General features: G+C 46.0%; 1 protein-coding gene across 1 annotated transcript; it reads right to left on the reverse strand.

The window, feature by feature from the left end:
• Positions 1-479: 479 nt before the first annotated feature.
• Positions 480-17,823, reverse strand: LOC119374228 (toll-like receptor Tollo). The gene is made up of 3 exons (XM_037644307.2): positions 17,739-17,823; positions 3,966-4,284; positions 480-786 (listed from the first exon to the last, which is right to left on the reverse strand). Exons 1-3 carry the CDS (start codon positions 17,821-17,823, stop codon positions 489-491), a joined length of 702 nt encoding a protein of 233 aa, XP_037500235.1. The 3' UTR covers positions 480-488.
• Positions 17,824-23,190: the final 5,367 nt, after the last annotated feature.

Consider the following 23,190-nt stretch of genomic DNA (forward strand, 5'->3'; position numbering starts at 1 on the left):
TATATCTAAGTACATCGCTGCTTTTGCATTTCGTCCCCGCAACAATGCTGCCGCCATGACTGGAAATCGAACACGGCTAGTCGAGATTTGCCAACCAACAGTTCAGTCACTTAGCTTCTAGGGCAGGCATACTGGCGATACAAGCAGCTTCTTGTTATGCCATGATTTCCACCATAATAGCGTCAGTGCCCTGTTTCCTTAAGTTGAACTCAATGTTTTATTCACACAACCCAGTACGCTTCCATATGTTTAAGCAAGGATTATTTTTTAAATATGGGTATAGTAAGATGCACTCAAAGGGATCAGCACCACGGGCTGTGGTGCTCAACTATTCCTAGCCTACATGATCTGTGTAAACAAAGCATATCACGTGAGGAGAATACGGAGAAAGACAAAGAATTCGACCAATTACCATCTGAGCACGTTTCAACCGTGTTACAGTTTTCAACACTCTTTCTTTGATGAACTCAGCGTGCGCACCAGATGAGCTAATTCAGCTCAATGTCGTCGGTAGCATTGGAGGTGATGTGCACAGGGCCCCTCTTGACGATAAGCTTTCTCTGGGCTTCTTTCGTGTCCAGTGAGTACACTAGCCTGTCCCAGAAGTTTGGTTCGCCCCAACGCAGGTAGTTCGCTGACCGCACGTACAGCCGCAGGTCTTCATCGAGCTCACCAGGGTCAATTTCGTCCACCAAGACAATGACTAGCCGGTTGATGTTGTCCCGAAGAGCGCGCTGGTGTGCCAACCGGAACTCGAAGCGGCACCACTCACTCGCCAAGAAATTCCTGAGGCGTAGTACACTAAACTTGAGTTTCTTTTAACACTTCCTAGGGCTAAATAACCAGCTGCAACTTTCAGAGGTAGGCACAGATACAGGGTGTCTCTCATGTGAAGGGACCAGTAACATTCTCGGTGCTTTACACAAGTGGGAAAAAATAATTGCGAGATCCACGTTTACGGGCCAGACGCCCTTTTTATAGTCCACTGACCAAGCAGCACCTTTGCAAACATCGCGGCTCTGAGACCGCACTAGCGAACGATGAGCGTTGTGGCAGTCATAAGAACATTTAAAGACGCGAATAAACCATTTCGTGCATACGCAACAAGTGCTTCCTTAGTCAGTCAACGAAATACTAGCTACATTGTTAAGAAGTACTAGAGTTTGGCAAGAGCTTGTAAACAAAATATTACTTTGTCCTGGCTCGTACAGGTCTCACAGTTAGTACTTAAAGTTGAATGCGTACTAATGCATACCGATACCCATACATATACAAAGACATGATATGCGCCAAAGTTATCAGAGATTCCTAATACAGAACACCATGGCAAATAAGGAAATCCTAGGAAACTGAATGGGATTTCTTACGTAGGTGCTGCTGTTCAACTTCTCCTTTGTGCCTTGTAATGACCCTGATGAGAAAACGACGAACAGAATGTCGCTGGAGTCAACATTGCGACGAGTTGACTTCTCTTTGCCATGGCAACATCACGAGAAGTGGGCTCGTGTTTGTCGGTTTCTGCTCTGACGAAGACCTGCCTATAGCGACGCTACCTTTTCAGCACATTCTCATCCTTTCAATCCTCGATCTTTCCGTGAACATTTCTCTTCTCTGGATTTGCAGTACATCTGAAATTTTGTGTTTATCGCTCAGTGATCCATTCTATGACGTCACATTGCACGAGTGAGTCGAAGCCTTCGTCAGCTCCAGCTCTTAACACCAGCTTCTTGCTATGTAACGTGCATTGTAACATTGTAACATTGCATTTTTGAAGCCGCTAGCAAGCGGTGATGATGAAGTGGTGCACGTCTGTGCACCAGAACTGAAGTCAATGAACAAGATCCAAGGGACAAGAAATATTTCGCTATTTCACAAAATCGTAGCCGATGTATTCACCACGAATAGGTTTCCTTACGTGACCCAAGAGGAAGCAAGAAGACTAAACGCGGTGGCCCCATCATGAATATTGTTACCATTGCCAACCTATATTGGTGAAAAAATGAAGAATGAAGCACAGTGGGGCGCGCACAAGTGCCAAAATTCTAAAGTAATAATGCAATTTTCCATGGAGTAATTTGCCTCCTGCACAAGCTACGTTTCACATATGAGGAACATTCCGAAGCTTCTATGGCGCCCCACAGGCACACTCCAATATGTGGTCTTTGCCGAGCCAGCAGCAATATTTATTTTAATCCGTGCTCTCGACCATATTGGCTCCTTTAATTTTTCACGGATGCTACTATAACCCTTAGGATTATTAATCTATGTTGTAGTTTTCAGAGCTTCGCCATACCGTAGGACGGCAATTGAATTTGATAAATCATTTCCTTCAAAAAACGATAAACACTGATGATCGCATAGCGAACCGGCTTGATAAATACCCGCCTTTATAGCCTCCAAATATGGCTGTTAGAGAAGAGAGTGACGGAATTACCAACTGCTCAACATCATTAAATTGGTAGTTTTCGCTTCAACTGCCCGAACTTACACCGATATTCCAGGCAGACATAAAAGCCATCATTCAAGCACCTACAGCTAACATCGTAAACAATTTCTTCAGCGGTCATGCTGACTGAGTCCTCGTCTCTTCTTTTTTTTTTTTTTTGCTTTCACGACGCCAGAGCCATTTGATGCCTAATCGTATAGTATACCTGTGCGCCCGATCGCGTATGCCTTCGCCGCTTCGTATGGGTCCCAGTCCACGCTGTATTAGCATTAAAGATGCACTGCACACACCGGCGGCAGCATCAATGATGCCTCAGTGACCACTCCTGATGCTATGAGTCCTTTGCAATATAATAATATCTCGAAATATATAGGAATAACATGCTAAATCTCGAATCCCAAACAACACAGTTTGTCAGCAGCTTCGGCGTCCTTTCAACAAACAGCCTATGGTGTCGCGCTAGAAATTTTCAAGCTTAATAAGTAAATTGCGTTCCTGAATACCAGCCAGCAAATTTCCTCTGCGCAAGTGTGGTTCTGTTCCTTACCCTGAATATTATAACTGCAATGAAAATGAAACCATCAAACACTTCATAGATCGACGTGGGGTGGTAAATAAAAAAAAGTATTTCTGAAACCTCACTTCGAAAATTTCGGCTACTCTTTGGATTACTGCAATAGCGGTGTCATATTAAAGCAATACTTCTTTGCAGACTAGTTGGTTCATATTTGTAAACTCGACTTGCTGCGCAACCAGCAGGAAAGAAGGAGGGAGTCTGCGCTATTTACTGTCTCCCTCCTTCTTTCCTGCTGGTTGCGCAGCATGTCGAGTTTACAGTCAGATTAAGGGTTATAACTGAATAAAAGATACTTCCGTGCTACTTTTATATATCCTTCTTGCTTTTATAATAGCCACAAAATTCGTCGTTCGTATGTTTGATGTAACAGCCAGAGTTTGCGACAATCTAACTAAAACATTTTAAAATTAGTTTATTACCATCTATCCAAGAAATCACCATACTGACACATTCATTTCTGTCCAAAAGTAATTTCTTGGTTTCAATTTTTTTTCTTTCACTACCAATTGATTCAAGGCCGAACTAACATGTTTCCTAGAGCTAATGGCACCAGGAACAGACCTACCGACCATGAATACACATGAAGCATATAGGTGCCAAGTGCGGATGCAGATGCTTCAATCTACAGGAAATATTACCAACAAAAGCTCACTTAGCTACTATGCCAAATAAAACCGCAAGTGATTGCTACCACATTCTACTGCGGTATACGTATTGTTCGCAACGACTTGAAGTTTAGCTGCTTAGTACGTAACTATCCTTTCATTTCAGGGAGAACTGGGATGTCCTGACGTAGAAAAGAGAAAACACAAAGGTATGCTCTTGTATTGCATGTTTCTCTTTTTTTCGATCGTCTTCGTGGGTGCATGCCCCACTTTTGTCTGCGATGTCTCCATTTTAGCCCTTCCCTACTGAGACCCGCACGAAGGATCAGCGACTCACTCTGTAAGGACAAGAAGCGACCGCCGCGAGCAGGAGACAGCATCACGAATGATATCCTGAAGCAGATAGCCGCCCTTGAAGTTTCGCTCGTAAGTGCAGTACGAAAAGTCCATAGCCTCCAGTCCCGGAACGATTTCATCGTGTATCCATTCGACGTCTTTGCTGCTGAACGAGACGAACACGTCGAACAGCTTCTCCGTGTCGTTATCTGCGACGCACCACTCCAAACCAGAAACGCCGTGGCCACGGAGCCACGTCCTTAGAAAGTCCTTGTAGCGCAGATAAGCGGCCGACACCGCTAACAGAACCGTCAAGAGACCTGTCCGCCAAGAAACAGAACACATACCATGCTGACAGTCATGTGTGCAAATGTACATGCTGATTACGTATCTCTCATTATTACACCTACAAAAATGGTCAGTAACATTGACGTATCAGTGCGCTCTGTGTTTGTCTCAATGAAGACAGGACGCAGTTACTCAGTGACTTCCCTGATCTCTGTAATCCACATTCGACAATGCGTTGCATGTTGGCCGACAACCCTGAAATTGCGAACATGCATTAAAAAAGACCTACCGGTCCGACACAGCCCACAAATATTAAAACATAACTATGTAAATCATCGCAAGCAATAATTGGTTCCAGAAAGACTTACAGCGCAGTCGCAGCTGACTTTACTTGGAAGAGGCCAGTGTAAGGCAGGCGCTTCCCCCTTTTCTGTTTAGTTGTAGTCTTTCAGGGGCCCAACGTTCTCGCGTCCTGACTGTTAACTTCCTCGTCAGCTCGTCGGAAAAATGGAGTATTCATTAGCATACATTTTAGGAAATGCGCACTGTTCAAGCCTGGTAAATAGAGGACAGTTTAATAGACGGACTAGAAATGGACGAGTCAGTGCAAGGACTGCAAGCCTCATGTTTATTCTTTATCTTCTTGCCACGTACGTGTTCATCATAACCCTCTTCATAATCCTGAACATGCAGCCCGCCAGAATAATAACGCCGAGCTGACAGACGTTTCACAGTAGTTCTACTTCCTCGGCATGACGAGGTTGATAAGGCCTGTAGAGTTCACAACTGACTTTCTCTCACGCCTCAGCGTCGTTAATTCTCAATGACTTGGTGCGCTTTCCCTAAAATTTTCGGGAGGCTGATGTTGACTACTCTTGTCACAGGCAACGAAAATGTCGCCAACTCTATTCGAATGCTGAACGCAGGACGTCACACCTACGGTGACCCTTTTTCCCGGGATAGCATGCAATCCGCATGTGCGGACGAGTGTCCTGTGATGGTCTTCGACGAGGTTTTCGACGAGGAAGTATTCCGAGTTTTAATCCACCGCCATACGCTAAACACAGCACAGTCGAAAGTGAAATGGTTTTCAGGCAGCCGTGACAGCGAAAGTGAGCCTTCGTCGTGTCACCAGGTCGCACGGTAAGCAGTGCAGATTGGCACTACTTTGATAAAGGGAGCATATACGCATTTACGCAGGAAACAAGAAGTGTCCCTTTTGTGATGTCTCAAAATCGTGTCAGTACTCCTTTAAGCATGTCATGCCAAACTTTTTGAATTCCCTAAATAAAAAGGTATTACGGCTGATACGTTGACAGAGAAGCAGTGGAAATAATATTTAATTAGAATCTCCATACAGCGTCTCTGAATGCGATTTATTAGTATTGAGTTCTTTTTCTTTCTTTTTTTTAGAGTGTATTATTTATACAAATTCATTTTTCCTTTGACATTTCAATATATCTGGTTTGATTAGAAGGTCATTTTGCTCTTTTAAATGTACATGTATAACATGGGCTCTTCATGTAGTTGTGTTTTCAATATGCGAAAGGTTTTTGTGTAGTGTTTTTTTCTTCTGCATTACCCTGTTCTCTTGGCATTTTTATTAATCCCGCATGTACACATTATTTTTCAGCGTTTGCCGATTTGCATTTTCTCTGTAGTTGCATTTTGATGCTAAATTTGCTGATTGCTTGTATTTTGCTTGCTTGTACTTTTCATGTTTGCTCGCTGCTACTGTTTTTCCTATATGATTACGTGTCTGCGGCCAAACTGCTCAGGATCACTAATCTGGTCAAGCTGCTTTATTGCAGTTTTCAATTCCTGTCCTTGCATCTTTTTCACTCTTTAATCAGATTTGCATTTTTTTTTGTGTTGACCGTCACCATTGTATGAAAATATTGAATCATTGTACTTTAACAGTGTTGTTGAAAAAGAATGCTAAATAAACTAAACGGAACATCTCCGGGATTTCCATAAAAAGAAATTATGCGTCGCTGTCATGGCGCCACATTATTTCTTATTATTTTAATACCTCAAATAGCCCAGTAAGGGGTGTTGCATGAGGAATTGTCTTGTATTTAGTGACAGTGATTCGATGGAAAACTCGAAGCCATGCGCATCGGAGTTGAGCACAGCGGCTTTGAGCGATGTGTTTCAGCCTCCTGAAGGCTTCACATAGAAGCAACAGCACTTGCCGCTATGGTCTAGTGGCTGTGGTGCTTCACTGCTGACTCGCAGGTCACGGGATCGAATCCTGGCCGCGGCAACCTCATTTCGAGAGCGGAGGAATGCCAGAGGGCTGCGTGCTTAGATTTAGGTGCGCTTTAAAGACCCCAGGTGGTCTAAACTTCCGGATACCTCCTCTACGGCGTCTCTCAAAGTCATGTCGTGGTTTGTAGACGTAAAACCCCAACAATTATTAGTGTGTGCTCCTTCTTTGCAGTACATTCTCGGGGCGCAACAGTCTGTGCCAGCTGTAGGTGCACCTCTTTTGTGTGCTTCGTGTGACAGGAGGGACGATGAGCTGGCAAAACTAACGGGGTGCTAAGAGAGGAACGAATAATTTTGTAAAAAAAAGGCTCAACCTTATTCTAAGGCGTCTTCTGTACAGGTTGCCAATATGTGCTTCCGATTTTAGTTTTGCAACGCTAGTGTGAAATGCGTAACCGGAGTAGATCTAGCGAGCTACGCGGTTTAGTACCACTTCAAGTACTTTAAGAAGATTATCGACGTGGGTCCCAAGCTGAGCATGCGTATTCCCACTTAGGACGAACATATGTTAGATAAGCTAGTAGTTTTACTGGACCAAGACGCAAGTGTCTTTGAAAGTATCGTAGGGTGCGATTAGCTTTGTTAATGATGTTTGTAGTATGATAGGAACATGAAAGCTAATTTGAAGTGGTGACGCCGAGGTACTTGCACGTATCGACACAAGAAATGTCAGCGTTGCACAGAAAATTTTCGGTTGAGTAAAATTTCTTCTAAAAGAAACTAGTAATGTTTTATTAGCATTTAGTGACATTATCTATTGGCCGCACCAAGCAGTGATCTTATCGAGGCCTCGATCTTGATCTTGAAGCGATGGTGGTCATCATCGACACGGATTGCTGCACGATAAACAATTCGCAAGACGCATGTTAGATAATATATTGACGGGGCGAGAAGTGGTGTATATTAGAAAAAGAATAGGTTTAAAGACAATGTGTTAAAATACACCAGACCGAACAGGGCTTCTGTTAGAAAAATAATTGTTAGCGCAAGCGAACTGCCCCCTATCAGTCAAAAAAGCGCTAACCTAGCCTAAAGCAGAATGATTAAAATTCAGGCGATAAAGCTTTAAAAGGAATCGTTGATGTCGTACTTTGTCACAAGCCTTCCCGATGTCTTAAACGAGGCCGTCGTCTGGAAGGTTTAAACCCGCGTTAGAACTGCTGTCATTAATGCGCAGTATTAATTTTGCGTCACAAGATAAGCCTTCGCGAAACCCATGCTCATAACGAGTGAAAAAGTTAACTGAGAATAAAAATTTCACAGTGTCAGTGTATATTGTGCTATAAGATTCACGGCGAACACGTATTTAGCATGCATTTGCTGTCCTGAGGTAGCAAGCTCTAACGTCCAAGGAAAAACTAAAGTTCGTAACTAAGTAATTAAATGAGTAGGGAAATAAACGTGGACTGCCGTTACTAGCAAAAATTCTTCATTGTGTTGTGGTCGACAAAAAGGGCCATTGCTTTCAACTTAGAAGCGTGGTAGCTTGGGCTAACATCTTCGGGAAAATGTGCAGCGCGGCACGGACGAAGGACAGGTTATCCAGCTTATGCCATCTGGCCAACAAACCTAAGCGCAAGCCAAACACATCGTGTCAGGTTAAGCACACGCGTAAGTTCGTTTCTTGTTCCTTTGGGGTAGTTTATGCAATTCCGCTCTCTTGTGGCAAGGTGTATTACGAGCAAACTGGTCGATGTTTGAATATTCGCCTCAGAGAACACTTCGGTGCTGTAAAAAATTCCATGACTTCTAATTTGGCCGCCCACTGCAGCAGATGCAAGTGTGAACCCTTGTTTCAAGAAACAGCCGTGGTGTACAGAAATAAAGATCAAACAAGCCGTGAGATAATCGAGGCTTATCATATGCACCTGGATGCCGCTCGTTGTATCAGGCAAACCTCTATCGCACTGCACAAAAAAGAAATAGAATTTTTGAATGGCATGTTCCCGCGTTTCTCTTGTTTATCTGGCAATCACCATGTGGTTTAAGTATTTTTGTTTTATGTTTGTGCACGAAATAAATTTCAGTTGAGAGTCAGCGCTCGTGTCGTGCGTTTCTTGTCCTTCGTCCGTGCCGCGCTGCACATTTTCCCGAAGATGTTAGTACACCAACTCGCCCAGATCGCCGTATTAGCTTGGGCTAGTTAGTGTTGCATTAATAATGTTTGCCCGCGCTAGTTCACTAATAATATCAATAATAATTGTTGGCATTTAACGCCCCAAAACCACGATTTCATTAGGACAGACACCGTAGTGCAGGGCTCCGGAAATTTTGACCATCTGGTATTCTTTAACGTGCACCTAAATCTTAGTACAAGGGCCTCAAGCATTTTCGTGTCCAACGAAAATGCGGGCACTGCGGCTGGGATTCAATTCCGCGACCTGCGGGTCCGCATTCGAGCACCATAACCACTAGACCACTATGGTGGGTCCCGCGCTAGTCCACGTCTTCGTTTTAGCGCTCTCCTCCTCCCCCCGCTCGTTTACTTTCAATCTTATCCAGCTTGTGTCAGTATCGATTAATACAAATAACTGAAAAACTATGACATCGCCAACTGTAGAGTCAATAATCACCTACGTCTTCACTGGTTACATGCGCGTCACGCTCTGGACAGCATACGTGACGTCCAACCGTAGCAATTTTAGGTATCCCACGTTTGAGTGTCCGTGGCAAACATCGAGGCATGCTCAATCCCGGGATATCTTAAATCATGTGCCATCGTTAGGCACCGTCCGCACAGTTGGGAGCTCGTACACAGGAGTTTCATTGCAATGGCAATGGTATGGACACTCTAGGCGCATTTTTTTCGGTCGCTCTCATGTTCAGCATAAAGTCGAAGTCGTTCACATCGCCGCGCGCGTCGTATGTTCTATGTGGGAGCGAAAGCTTGCGAAGTGTGCAGAAGGACGCGGCTCAAGCAGCGATGAAACGTGCCGGCCGGCTTCGAAGGACCGTGAAGGGGTGCTGGGGGAGCTGCGTCACTGCGGCACCTAGACCTACTGTATATGCTATCCTAAAGGAGCCGTATACAGTGACTCTAGCGGCACCAACTGCGCACATTTATCAAAAGGGCGTGGTCGCACGCGCTATTTCGACAGACGTGAGTAGGCGGCCCCTACAATCGTGCGCGCTGAGGTTAAGCACTTCGCGTTGAGGCGACGGACAGTACGAAAACCTCTTCCCTCACTGGAGCGGCCGTGTTCCCTTACGCAAGCGTTTTCTAGAGTTACGCGAGATCCGATCCTTAAGGTGTTAGCCGCTAGCACTATTTCGTATAACATTTCAATTTGTCGCTATTACATTCATGTCTTCGCCCTTGCGGCGCAACTGAGCCTCTTCTAAGCTCTTTACACTTAAGCCGCGCACAAATGACGCGTGACACCCGCGCGCTGTTTGAATCGTTTTCGCCAGCGCCACTTCCTTAAAAACCGTCGGCGGGGTTTACCCTCGGCGGAAGGAAGTGCCTCACGCCGGCAAGCAAAGCGCCGTGCGTCGCCCTTCGTCTCACAAAGCGCGTCGTGCCGTCGCCGACGGCGTGTGCACAGTAGTAAAAGTGGTGCGCGCACGCACGACGCCCAAGACGCGCTATTACAGGGGCTGACCCTAATCGCTCTTGCGCATACACATCTTCTGTGTTATCGTACGTACACCCGCCCCCTCTGTTGGTGAAGCATTGCTGCACATCTAAACGAGTCTCTTCCGCCAGCGTCTCTCTCTCTCTTCGTCACGCCCATCGCCTACACTCAGGTGCACGTTTTTTTTTCCGTATCTTTCTTTCACTTTCTTTCTTCTCGTTTCCATTTCTGTCTCGATGTTTTGTTTTGCTTACCTGCTTCTGGAAACAGCACGGTGGAAAGCGTAACAAGCCGATAGGGGCAGCGGTCGTGCGTGAATACTGGCGTCGCATTCACGTAACAGGTCGAGACCGCCAGCAGGTCAGCGAAGGCGCCTATGAAAAGGAAAGTCAAGCGGGCGTTCGTCTGGGAGTAAAGAGCTGCCCGCCGAGATCTCCGGATGACCTCGTGCGGGCCATCTGCCTGTCGTGACCAGCGGCATACGCAGGCCCTACAAGAATTTGGGTCGTTGCGGCGTATATCTTGCTGGCCGTCCGTCACGCTGGATCATAAAGCTGTCATTACTGTGATGTCCGACGCCATCGCTGCTCTCCCGAACACTAATAATCCTTTTTCGAACCCGGAAATTATCCATTGCTTTTGCTGTTGCACGGTCTCTATAGTAGTTTGGCAGTTATTATGGCGAAAGCTTTAGATGCCTCATCAAACACGAAAACTGACCGTCGGCGGCGTCGGCCTCAACACGAAGTGATGCAAACAGTCATCATCGTGTGATGAAGCCATCATATGAATATAATTACGTCACATTGTCGAAATTTGTGACGTAACCTGACGTGACTCAATCACGCGACATAGTCGCTTCTTCAAACGTTGGCCGATCTCGCAGGCACTGCTGCGAGGCCCCGTGAGGTGCAGAAAGCTGCAAAGCCTCCGGTCCTGGAGGCAGTGCAAAACCATGTTAGATGCAGAAAACATTAGGGGGAGGCAGATAGATCAATACAATCGACTGAGAAGAAGAAGAAGAAGAAGAAGAAGAAGATGGCTTTCGCCTTCCAGTCATCTTAAGCGAATGCAAAAGGGGCCGCATGAATTTTTAATGAAGGGGTAATGCTCATTCTGCACAATCCGGAAGCAATGCCAGACATATGACGAGGTATAGGCGACGGCTCGGGGCAAGAGCACCGAAATATATAGGGAAATATATGCTTCAAATATAATCCTTATAGACTGAATCAAACAAGACTTCAAGTGAGCGCTTTGATGCACAGTCGTCTCTTACCTCATTGTACGCGCTCCTGAAACGACATTCATTCACACGTTGGTGGGACCTGAGAGACTGCCTTCCTCTCCATAGTGTCGTAAGGTGTTTAGCCAAGGGACTGCGTTGGGATACCGCATACATCAACGGTAAGCCTGTTACACAGTGTGCCGAGGAACAATTGAAAGAAAGACGTGATATCTGCCCTCTTCAAAGCAGGTATTAGGGTTGTCCGCCCAGCAGGATGCAGTCATATTTTTGCAGCCGCTCATGGACAGAGTTTTGGACGTCATTGACTCGGTGCGTTACGTAAGCCTGGCGAAAAACCCCCAACGCGTTCTTTCGTGGTACCTATACACCTACGGCCAAAGCAATGGTTGCAACAACAGTCTTATTAATATTATTGCAGCGATATCCCCTTCTTGCTGTGCAAAATAATATATTTCAACCATGAACCAGTAAGCTTAGAACGACAGAAGGTTGGTGTAGTTGATAGGAATTCATCATAATAGATGGTAAGGCGCCCAGACATGGGGCCCAGACACGGGGTGATGGGATGGAGGATCTCCTCTCCGCACTTTTCGTCCTGCGATTTGAACGAACGGTCTTGGCTCTGTCGGAGGGCCCAGGATCTGTATATAGGCCTAATTTCACTACTTCAGTATTCAGTAAAATACTGCGAATTTTATAGAGCCTCAGCTGAAATTATCGCCCCTTTTCTAATGTTATGAGTTTGCTCTTGCCAAATTTATTTGTTTACTTATTCTGAGTACATTTCAGGGCCCATGAGCGAGCATTACATCGTGGAAAGGAGGTGCAATCTAAAGGTGAGAAGATGGAAGGAAAATTATTACAACAAGCAAATACTACAGCAAAGTAAGAAGGCTGGAAGCTCAGACGTCTGGATACGTTATATAATACATCTGAGAGTAATATAATACATAAATAATATCCACATGGGGGCAAGAAGAAGATTAGGCACACATCGGTTAAACGTGATCTGCAACATCGTCTACATCAGCATGATAACATAGGATGTGGGACGCTTAATACAACATCGAAGGTATATCTGAATTTACAAAGCTTAAGTAGTGGGGAAGGGATATAGCTGCGGAGGGGGCAAGGCGGCGGCCGCCCCCCCCCCCCCCCCCCCGTAAGCACGTAGGGTAAAGGGTGGGGGGAGTGGGCTGCCCCATACTATTACTTAGTCGGATGTGTCCCGCCATTGTTTACACAGCAGGGTTATGACCACGCAGGTTTTTTTTTTACGATAATGTCAGCCAAAGAACCCTCATGTTAAATTCCAAGAACTGTTTACTTCCTATCTTTACTCTCTGAAAGCCATGGATCAAAGGCCGGCCAAAGTGAAAAGCCGATCGTCGCTTCATTTTTCGTTTTTCGCCCATTGTGAAGCATGTTGTGTTTTGAACTCGACCAGCGGGGGAAGAGTAGGCGCTGCAACTAAAATTCTGCCTCCCCCCTCCCCCCGATGGCGAACACTGCGCACGCTTATGCCTACAAACTTCATTCGAGGCAACGAAAGACCTTCGAAAAGCGCGCGAAAGTAGTGCGCTAGTTTCGCGTTGCATCTGGCGCTGCCACCGCGTGCAGCGCTTCGTTGCCCGTTTTTTCCGTTTCTCGCGGAGTCCGTAAGATGGGGCCGCTGAGCAACGTACAAGGTCCTTTGACCGGTGCCTGGCTGCGATATCACTCGCTAAAAAAAGAGAAAAAAAAGGAAATAAAAACCTGAAAACACCGTATACCGTACCTGAATATACCGTATTCGCTCGTTTCTCCAAGTGAAAAGCGAGAACGACAAGTATAACGAAGGCGACGACAAACGCGAGACCTCGAGACTGACCGCGTTTCTAAATTAGTGCCGCGCCGCTCCCTCATAAGCACGTACCTGTTATTGTACGCTTCACGTGTTCATGAAACCTTACCGGGCGATCGTAGTGGGCCGTAAAACTGGCGTGTTTAATTGCGCTGTGCTTCATATTGATTTGAAACGACGCCTTCACTTCCCCGACGGGATCATCTCGTAGAGCTCCAGACCTGCGTACCGAATGAGAAATTAAAACGCCAACAGGTGCTTTGTTCCGACCCTGCGCTTCCAATTGCGACAGACGTCTCTAAATCGATGCCACCAAGTATAGATTTGGTTCTGCCGTTCAAATGGCTACGGATGCCTGGTGTTGCATCTAAATGCTTCCTTGCTGAGTGGATTTTTAGGCGGATGCGGGAACCAGGAAGCTTCAAATCAAGCGCCATAACTGCTCTCGGTTTTCCCAATAGACGCTTTGACACTATCTGAACAGGCGTGCACTCTACGGTTTTCTGTAACATTAAGGCTGGCAGTGTTTTGGACTCGGGGTTCACGATTACACTGTCCTACGCATCTCTCCATCTACAATCGTGTGAAATTGGAAACAACTTGAAATTTCACCTGTGCTATGCAGAGCACTTCCTCATAAAATGTCTGAAACACAACGAGCATCCATTTCATTTTCGAGATAAATTAAGCAGCTTAATCAAACGGGATCATTGTTTTACGAAAGTACGCGAAGAGTACTTATGCCCCTCTAAACAGAAATGTGATTTGATAGCTTTACGTTTTTTTCCTTATAGCTAGCAACTACCAAGATTTCACGGGAAGATTTTTTTAACTAAGCATATTGTTTGTCTGATGCAAGGACGGCATGTTAACAGGCCATCGTGTCTTTTACGCATAGTGCCGTTCGTACTGAATTGGTACCTGCACTTTGATGGGGTTCTGAACTCCTTTTTCAAGAAATTATCGAAAGACCGCAGTATCGGCGTTTATTGCCTCACGAATCGGTTGCCGCAAATCCTCGAATTCTTCAAAAAAGTCACAGTTCCGCCGCAAGGGCGAAGCAATGAATGCGATAGCAAGAAACTAATGCTATACGAAGTGAGGCCCGCCAATAGATACTCTCAGTTTGAACAGCGCTCCTGTTGCAAAGGCGGCCGAAGCAGCGAACGAAACTAGCGTGCTTCAAGTGTCGAGCTGTGACACTTGATAGTTCGCGCTCATCGTCTGTTTGTTCGTTTAGCGGCGACCCTTGCTCGAGTGACTTTCGTACGCTCCGTAACATGAGCGCGGACACCACGGTGAAACCTTGAAACAACCTTCTTCCCCTCACCACCAGAAAACCGCGCGAGCAGACAGCGGAAGGGCAAGGTTCTCCTTGCGCAAATATAAGAAGCGAGCGAGCTCGCCGACGACTTTTAAATGCGCCCGTCGTGCTCCTAGCGCCATCTCGCTGGTAATGAAGAAACGCTTATAAGCGCCGGCCGTCTCTGAGTCCGTCCAGCGGCAAAGGGTGTGTATATAACGCTCGCCGTTAGCTACGCGGAGGATCTGCGTTTCGTGGCGTAGCGGTTAGCGCCACTTGCTGCGGAGCAAGAGGTCCCTGGTTCGATTCCGCGCTTCGGAAGCATTTTTCTGAATTATTTTTCTTTGGGCCTTTTATATATATATATAAATACTTATACATATACGGTGCATGACGGCGACGGCAAAATTCAGCCGAGACTGTCCATATAATTGCTATCGCAATGAAAAGAGCGGATTGACAGCGATTTATCGCACGCTTAAGCGCTCGCTTTCGTCCCGACGAGCATTGGAACCTACGCAGCGAGCACTGGGTAAAGAAGTTACGTCAGCGCGCGTGATGACGCGTGATGGCTCTCTTCCGCTGTGATTCTTGCGCGCGCTAATGTGGCTGCTGTGTAATGCTGGCCGACCCCGTGGCAAGAAGCGCATCTGATCTAAACGGCGCTCTTGATTAATGTCGGCTATTGGCCAAAAGCGTACTATCTGTTTTTTGACGTCAAACAGCAGGCGCCGGCAGCTCCGAAGAGTGTACGCACGTGTCTCTGTGTGAAAAGAGCACGTCTGAGAAAATGCCAACTTCGCAATCCGCTTCTAAGCTCTCCTTGCCGAGCACAACTGCAATGTCTGGCTGAGCTCTTCTTAGCAGTGTCTGCTTTCCGCGGTATGTGTTTTTTTTTTCACAAAGCCTGCGGGGTAATTCTTGACCCCGTTAACACGTGTACATTGGTCTCTTCCCCTGGTCCCCATGGTTCGATGTTTTCTGATTGTATTTGTTTGTTTTTGTTTTTTGCACATTTTCATATTTATAGTTTAACCACTGAGTGTGTCGCTTTTTAGTTTATTTATAAGCATATTTGTAGGCAAATTGGCTGTCGAAACACATTAACTACACGTGCTACATAGTGGAATAGCCGGCTGTAGTTTAGCCTACCATCACATGTAACGAAAATGCACACATGTCTATACACAAACTCACAGAGTTCACACGCCTTCGCGACTGCACCTCCGACGAAGGCTTTCTCGTTTGTAGTATTAAAAGGTCGCCGCTTTAGATCGAAAAAGAGTCGCTTATTCACTCTACGGTAGCCACATCGCTGCAAATATAGGGCTAGGATAAGTGATTGATTCGTTTTGAAAAGGCTATATTTTCAACAGTATATACATCCACACATGAACAATATACAAAAAGAACCACAAACTCACCAAGTTTAATCTGCATTTCTAGGGCAAGGGAAATCCACATCCAGCCCTGACAATTGAAAACGATTCGCGAAAAATGAATGTTTTCTGTGCAGTGTCACGAACAAATATGTATGAACCGTTTTTCTTCTGCTGCGCAAACTGTGACCAGTGAACACTACCTGGATGTGTCGTAGTTGTGGTTCTTCCCGCAACCCAGAACTGACTACTGGCTTCAGGGATCTTGTCTTCCGACGAGACGGGGCACCCCCTCATTGGCACATCGCAGTTCGTGGCTACCTAAACGATGAACTCAGACATCGCTGGATTGAGAGAGAATGGCCTAGCTTTGTTCCCCTGACCTGTCCTGATTTAAAGCCCTGCGGCTTCTTCCTTTCGGCGTACGTTAAGGACATTCTTTACGTACGCCCACTACCGCAATTCTTAGTCGTCCTCTAAGAACGCATCAGTGCAGCGAGGACAATTTACAGCACTATGCTACAAAATGTATGCACTGAGCTCGATTATCGTCTAGACGTGTATGGTGTCACCAAAGGGGCACATATTCAACACTTGCAGAGGGTGTATAAACATGGTGAGTTTGTGGTCCCTTTCAGATGTCTTTCATGTGTATACATGTAATACTTTTGAAAATGCAGCTGAAACTCAATTTAACGATGTGATGACAGCGCTCAAATTCCTTCCTGATATCGAGAAGTTCGTAAAATCGAGAAAAAAATTGTTTCGCGCCTTCTATATCTAAAACTGAAGCATAGCGACAGCCGAAGGCTACCGCGGCATTTTATTACCACTAAGATGCGCCTTGACATGTGAAGAGTCCGCGAGGGTAGCCCGAACAAGGAGTCTCCCATGTCCGGGCAATACAGGCAAGGGAGACTTAGGTTAAGTTATTACAAGGTGCCGGTATGCAAAGACGGAGAGATCGAATGCAGTGATTGTGCGAGCAAGCAGAGCAAGAAAGTTGCGAGGACACGATAGGTGCCATCTGTCGCATAAAGCTTCAAATAACGAACGCAACCACCGTGTTTCTGTGGGAGCATTTACAGGGTCAACAAACCATCGCTGCCTCCGCCATTTTGTACGTGAAAGCGCTACCGACTGTAAAGTCCGTTGTTCCGTGCGTCGTGCAGCCTCATGAAAATAAGACTACGGACGTGACCATGGGCGGCTAGATGTTCTAAAGCGATGGCGTTACAAAGCACCCCGAAGAAAATCTTGTCATTGTGAAACTTAGGCAGAAATCACGGCATTTTTACTGACTGATTTCTGGGAAAACTTCGTTAAATGAGGTTTAGTGCCGTGATACCTTCGTTATTTCGAGATGATGAAAACATTCGAGAAGCGTACGTTGGGGGGCTAGTTGGTAAGACATAATTGAAAAATTATAACTGCGCTAAGGACACATGTCTATACACAAATTGAGTGGTGTCTCGAGTGGTGTCTCGGTAGGGGGATTCCTGGAACTGCTGGAGACCTACCTTACATCTACGATTGTGAGTTTCTAGGAGAGCTTTTACGTACAAAAACGAGGCATATGTATAGGGTCTTGCGTAGCGCCAGTGCTCGCTGAGATATTTTTAGCTGATATAGATTGTTCGTTGTCCCGTGTCCTTACTGACGATTACATTGTTCGTGTCTGTAGATACGTAGATGACTTTTTAATACTTGTAAACACTGACTCTAATGATGACGTTGAAGAGATAGCTAAGCGCATTCTTCAGTCTTTTAAATCCACAGCAACTAAGTTGAATTTTACTTTTGAATTGCCTGACAATGCATCTCTGCAGTTCTTAGATTTAAAGTTGTTTTTTAAGGACAGCAAACACTTGTTCTGGTCGTACTCGCCACGCACGAACAAGGCCCTATTGCCTTTCGATTCCTCGCACTCGAAGCTTGTGAAGAGGGGCATGGCGGTGTCATGCTTAAGGTCTTCTTTAACCAAGTCATGTCACCACTATGTCAATGATAGTTTCTCTTCACAAGTGAGTCGACTCCGAATTGCAGGTTTCCCGCAGACGCTGCTTCAGGCTGTAGCAGAATCACTTTTAAGGGTCATTTGCCACCGTACCACGGCCGATGACGGAAACGCAGAAGTAAATGAAGGAAAAGAATCGAAGAAGAATGAAAGGTGCAAGTTTGAAGTGATGCCGTACGTACACAAGGTGTCGCACGGCATTAAAAAGGTGGCGAGAAGATACGGGGTCGATATGGTTTTTTCAGCGCCTTGCAAGTTGTCGCGTTTGTGTGCCATGTCCAACGCGAGCAAAGTGAACAATGGAGGATGTGATGTTAAGCACAGACGTGCGTATGTACCCTGTACATCTGAAGTGGTCTACGAATTCCCCCTGACCTGTGGAATGGTTTATGTGGGGCAGACCGGAAGGTGTATTAACAAGCGTTTGATGGAACATGCTAATTCATTAGGAGACGGGAGTGGGAAGCACCTACCAGTTCATTGAGGCGCCTGCGCGCAGGGATGCAAGCCCATCTTCAGTAGCACCAAGGTGATAGGGCGAGCCAGAAGCCAAACAGCAAGAGAAATCTTGGAGGCATCTTGGATAGCTAGACCACGGGCCTGATAAGTGCGTCAGCGACACATCCGTGTATCTTTCCAGAAAAGAGCGTGATTTCCTTTGTAGTTGATAGGAGTCTTGGGGGTGGTGAAACCTGTCACGTGGTCATGAATGTCATTGCGCACGCGCTTAGTTTGTTTCATAAGGGTGGTGTATGTTTCAATAAAACCAGTTGTTAGTCTGCGATCGTCCTGTCCACTTCGTTTCTGGTGTCTCGTCCTTAGCGCAGTTATAATTTTTCAATGATGAAAACATTGAATCCTATGGGTACCTGTCGGGGAATCGAAACTTCTTCGTTCTATTGGTAATTCGTAAAATCGGGTTTCGTTAGATCGAGTTTTTAAATGTGCAGCCTTTTCAAACGAATGAATCATTTATAGCCCTATATGGAGGACCCCTTCACCTGTGCAGGGTAGCAGACAAGGTGGAAACTTGTTAAAGTGCGTGTCTTTCCTTTGCCTTTTCCCTCTATCTCTCTCTTAGTTATACGGCTGCGTTTGTGTGTGCACTCGTGGTTGGAGGCTATAAGCAACGTGCGGCTGAAATTTAAGAGAGAGTGAGAGAGAGAGAGGAAAGCCGAAGAGAATAACCGGGTGAAATTTAAAAATTTCTGTGCTCATTAAGGCATTCGCAATAAATTCTTATGCAAGCTCTCTAAAGCGTAGTTTATGTTACGGACGTCGCAAAATATACCCCTCCGTTTTGTGAAAACTATAACCACCGGAGATATGCCCTTTTTTAAGCGGAGGAAGATCATTAATGGTAGGCGTTCGAAGGCTGACAAACGCCGATAAATTATGACCTTCACTAGAGAAACTTCTTAGGTGCTTGCCTGCGTCGTACGGACGTTATTGGAATACTCTGCCCATGTCTTCCGACACCCCTTACAGATGTGCTTGTGCGTTACATAGATCTCACATTCGTCGAAATAGCAAGAATGTGCTGTGTGTGATTCGTCGCAAATAATTCGTGTTTCCGGTCTTCTTCTTTTGTTTTCAGATTAACTAAGGAATACACATGTTCGACCGTCGAAATACAAAGCGAGGGGTCTCGGAGAAAAGAAAGAGGAGAAAGAATAGAAGAGAGGGGGGGGGGGGGGGGCATTTATCTTTACGCTATATTCGTCCTCGGCTCAGTTTATCATCATGAACGATGTACCGCAGTTATTTAATCGATGGACGCCTTCGACGTATACACCGCACATAATCACTTCCTGGGCCGCCGTCCTATTCTCTGTGGCACGGGACGTCATCGATTCCCGATCAGTCCGCCTTCTAAATTGGTCACCGGAAGAGGTCACGTCATGAATCAGAGTGTCGCTGCCCCTTGCCTCTCACGGAGCTTCTCGAATCAATACGGTGACCGCATATAATGGACCACGTGCGATAGCCCTTGTCTGGCTTCTCAAAGCCGCTGCTTTCGGCCGCTGCGGATTCACGTATGAAGTTGGCGCTGTAGACCCGTACACCTTATTAAGCCCGGTTACCCCTGGAAACGCAACACTAAATCACGAACGTAACGAGAGATAGACATGGGTGCTTATAGTCATCACACTTAGCCCGAGTGCTACTTCCTCTTCCGAACAAAACCGTGGGGCTTGGAAAGAAGCGTGAGTGATGATCGGCGGCTGAACGGTCACACGAAGTACACTCGCGAACGCGAAGATTGCCTTCGTTTTAGACTGCTCTAATCTAAACGGTACTCGCTTTGCTAAAGCTGGCCACAGCTTGAATAAGGTTTCAGACCTGGATACTTCCGTAGTATGCTACGAATCACATTGCGTAGCGTAGTCAGGCAGACACGAAGAAACTGACACATAAAAGCACACTATTTCTTTGCGCTACTGTGCGCACGTACACTCTACGAAACAAAAAGATTACCTGTTACTCTTCTTGGTTACTCCTAACTTCTCGCATGTATAATTCTCTTACAAGATGCACGTTGACTTTACTTTCAGGCCATTATAATTTCTTCGAATAGTCGTCGGAGGCGCGACTATCCGAAGGAGAGTTAACGGGCATATTTAAACAGAGTTGTAAATGCGGCAAGTTAGAACTCGCCAAGAAGAGTAACAGGTAATGACTTTTTTCTTAAGGTGTAGTATATTTAAACGACTGTACAAAAAGCCATATATGGCGTTAGATGCAAATTTGTGTTTCACACTGCATACGTCTTTCACTGATCCGCGGCAGATTTTGCTAAATTACCATGCCTGATCTTTAGGCAAACAATGCGTTTTACGCGCCCAATCGAAAGGTAATTATGAGCTCACTATGCACAAAGTATACTGAATAGAGAATTGTCCAACACATACAGCACACAATTGAGAAACATAGACATCTTGCTTTCCTTGTGTCCTGGCTGTGTTGCGTAATCCACCATCCAGTAAACTGTACCAACACGCCCAACTTCAATCCGCGCAGTGTGTACGGCGCCCACTGGCTTGAATGAGACAATTTAGAGCTACGTCATGCACGTAAATTCGTTTCCACCATCTTCAGTTCGTGTAAAACCTGGGTAATTTGGACTCGAACACTTACATGAAAGCCAACGTTATCTTCAGTGGCCACATTCGCAGCGGCATCACGAAGTTATCTCGAGGAACTGTGCATGCCAGTCTTTATGACAGACGTTCTGATGTTGCGTCTCGATTCGTTATCACCGTGCTCTTCTCTATCGGTGCTCTGTTTTGTGTATTCAGTGCTTGTAGTCCATCTTCGTTCTGAGAAACCGTCAAGCATTTCATGCAAGCATCAATCTGTGGTGTTCTGCTGCGCAGTCTGCAGGTTGCTTTCTGTACGTTCGTGTGTACGTTTGAGCTGAAATGTTTACTACACTCGTCCTGAAGCCTGAAGAAGGTATGAGATATTTAATTGCTCAACTTTTCTTGATTACAATGGCCCTGTAAGTGAAGCAAACACAAAGCATCACAAGAGCTAAACACATAAGCTGAATTTCCTGCCCAACAAATTAAATGGAAACGTTCTGGTAATAACAAAAATCGTTCAATAGAGAATTTTTACAAAGCTCAGCAATAGTAATTAGAAGCTGAACACATGATCGCAATCACTTGGTTTGGGGATTCAAGACTGTACCTTTTGTTTACTTGCGATCACCATGTGGGCGAAAATAAATTGATTCACAACCACTTATAGGAGTGGATGGGAGTGGTGCACTCTTGTATTTCCGCATGTTCGAAAATTTCGCGCATTCGGGGACTTTAAATGCTTATACGTTTCTATGCCGACTCAATAATAATAACAACTGTTGCGGTTTAAGGTCCCAAAACCACGATGTGATTCGTAGGGACGCCGTAGTGGAGGGCTCCGGAAATTTCGACCAACTGGGGTTCTTAACGTGCACTGAAATCTAAGTTCACGGGCCTCAAGCCCTTTCGCCTCCATCGAAAATGCGGCCACCGCGGCAGGGATTCGATCCCGCGACCTTCGCGTCAACAGCCGAGCAGCATAGCCACTAGACCACCGTGGCGGGTGCATCAGCGAGAAAGCGGTCGGTCCGTCCGTCCGTCCCATAAGACGATCGCTTATATAATGATAAAAAAAATGGGACGTTGTTGCGCTTTCATACGGACAGCTAATCCAGTGTCTTGCTGCAGCCCTAAAATTCCTTCGTGATGAATGAAACAGGCCCGCAGTCCCACCGGAAGGGGTATGATACTCTAGCGGCACCTAGGTGGCACAATGACGTGCATGTCTTGCACAGTGTGACCCAGGCCACGGCGTCGCATATCCGCTGGGTTTCAACCCACTTCCTCCCATAATCCGTGGTAATCCGTGTATTGTACTACTCGGCCACGAACCTGGTGCTTATTAATAGGTTATCGCTGCACTATATAACTGCGAAAACAAGATGCTTGCAATTGCGTTTTATTCACAGCTCCGTTACGTATCTAATCAATAGGGCGAAAGAAGGACATTTTTTTTTATTTTTCCGGCATTTTTTTTGTTTCCTTGTTAGATACAACCAAATGCATCCAACAGAGAAGTAGGCCACTGAAAGCATCAGGAGCATTAATTGTTCTGTTTAACCGTAGTGTAGTAATTATAACGTAGATTGAAATGAATTAATGTGCACGAAAATCCACCCTTCCTATCGGTAGTATCCCAATCCACAACCACAACCCTCGGATCAGTGGCGTAGCCAGGGGGGGGGAGGCACACTGGGCCCGTGCACCCCCCCTCCCCCCCCCCCCCCCCCCCCGATTTTTTTTTTTTTGCCATGGCACAAAGACCACAACATAACACTCGACCATATCTGCCTGCCCGGCCCCCACTTCAGATCAAGGTAGTGCCCTCCCCCCCGAAAAAACGAAAAAAAAAAATTTCTGCTGACGCCACTGCCTCGAGTTACTTTCGGCAGAAAACTGCTTGGTGTATGAGGCCATCTGACATTTTCGTCAGTTCCTAGAAGTCGTGCAATATTTCGTTATTAACGACCGCAAGCCGCCTACGTACGCCCTGCGTCGCTAAGCTCCGGCGGTAGCGCGCACACGGCGCGGGAATCACACCAGATGTGGTATAGTGTATATCGGAATTCACAACAGGCATCCGCCACTTGAAGGGTGTGACAACCAGGAGGCTGACGCCCTTCCCCGAAACCCTATCAACATCACTGCGCCCGTACAGCAAGCAGGTTGATTTCTCAAACGTGACATCTGCTCAACTAGAAGAAGCCGAGCTATA

This window comes from Rhipicephalus sanguineus, chromosome 11 (assembly GCF_013339695.2).
Source record: "Rhipicephalus sanguineus isolate Rsan-2018 chromosome 11, BIME_Rsan_1.4, whole genome shotgun sequence".
In the NCBI taxonomy this organism is placed as follows: Eukaryota; Metazoa; Arthropoda; class Arachnida; order Ixodida; family Ixodidae; genus Rhipicephalus; species Rhipicephalus sanguineus.

Coding starts and splice junctions, on each gene's coding strand:
- LOC119374228 (XM_037644307.2), bottom strand. CDS start 17,823: ATGCCCCTCTTCACAAGCTTCGAGTGCGAGGAATCGAAAGGCAATAGG. Junction 4,285..17,738: donor CGAGTACGACCAGAACAAGT/GTTTGCTGTCCT, acceptor CTTGGCGGACAG/GTCTCTTGACGGTTCTGTTA. Junction 787..3,965: donor TCGCTTCTTGTCCTTACAGA/GTGAGTCGCTGA, acceptor ACTACGCCTCAG/GAATTTCTTGGCGAGTGAGT.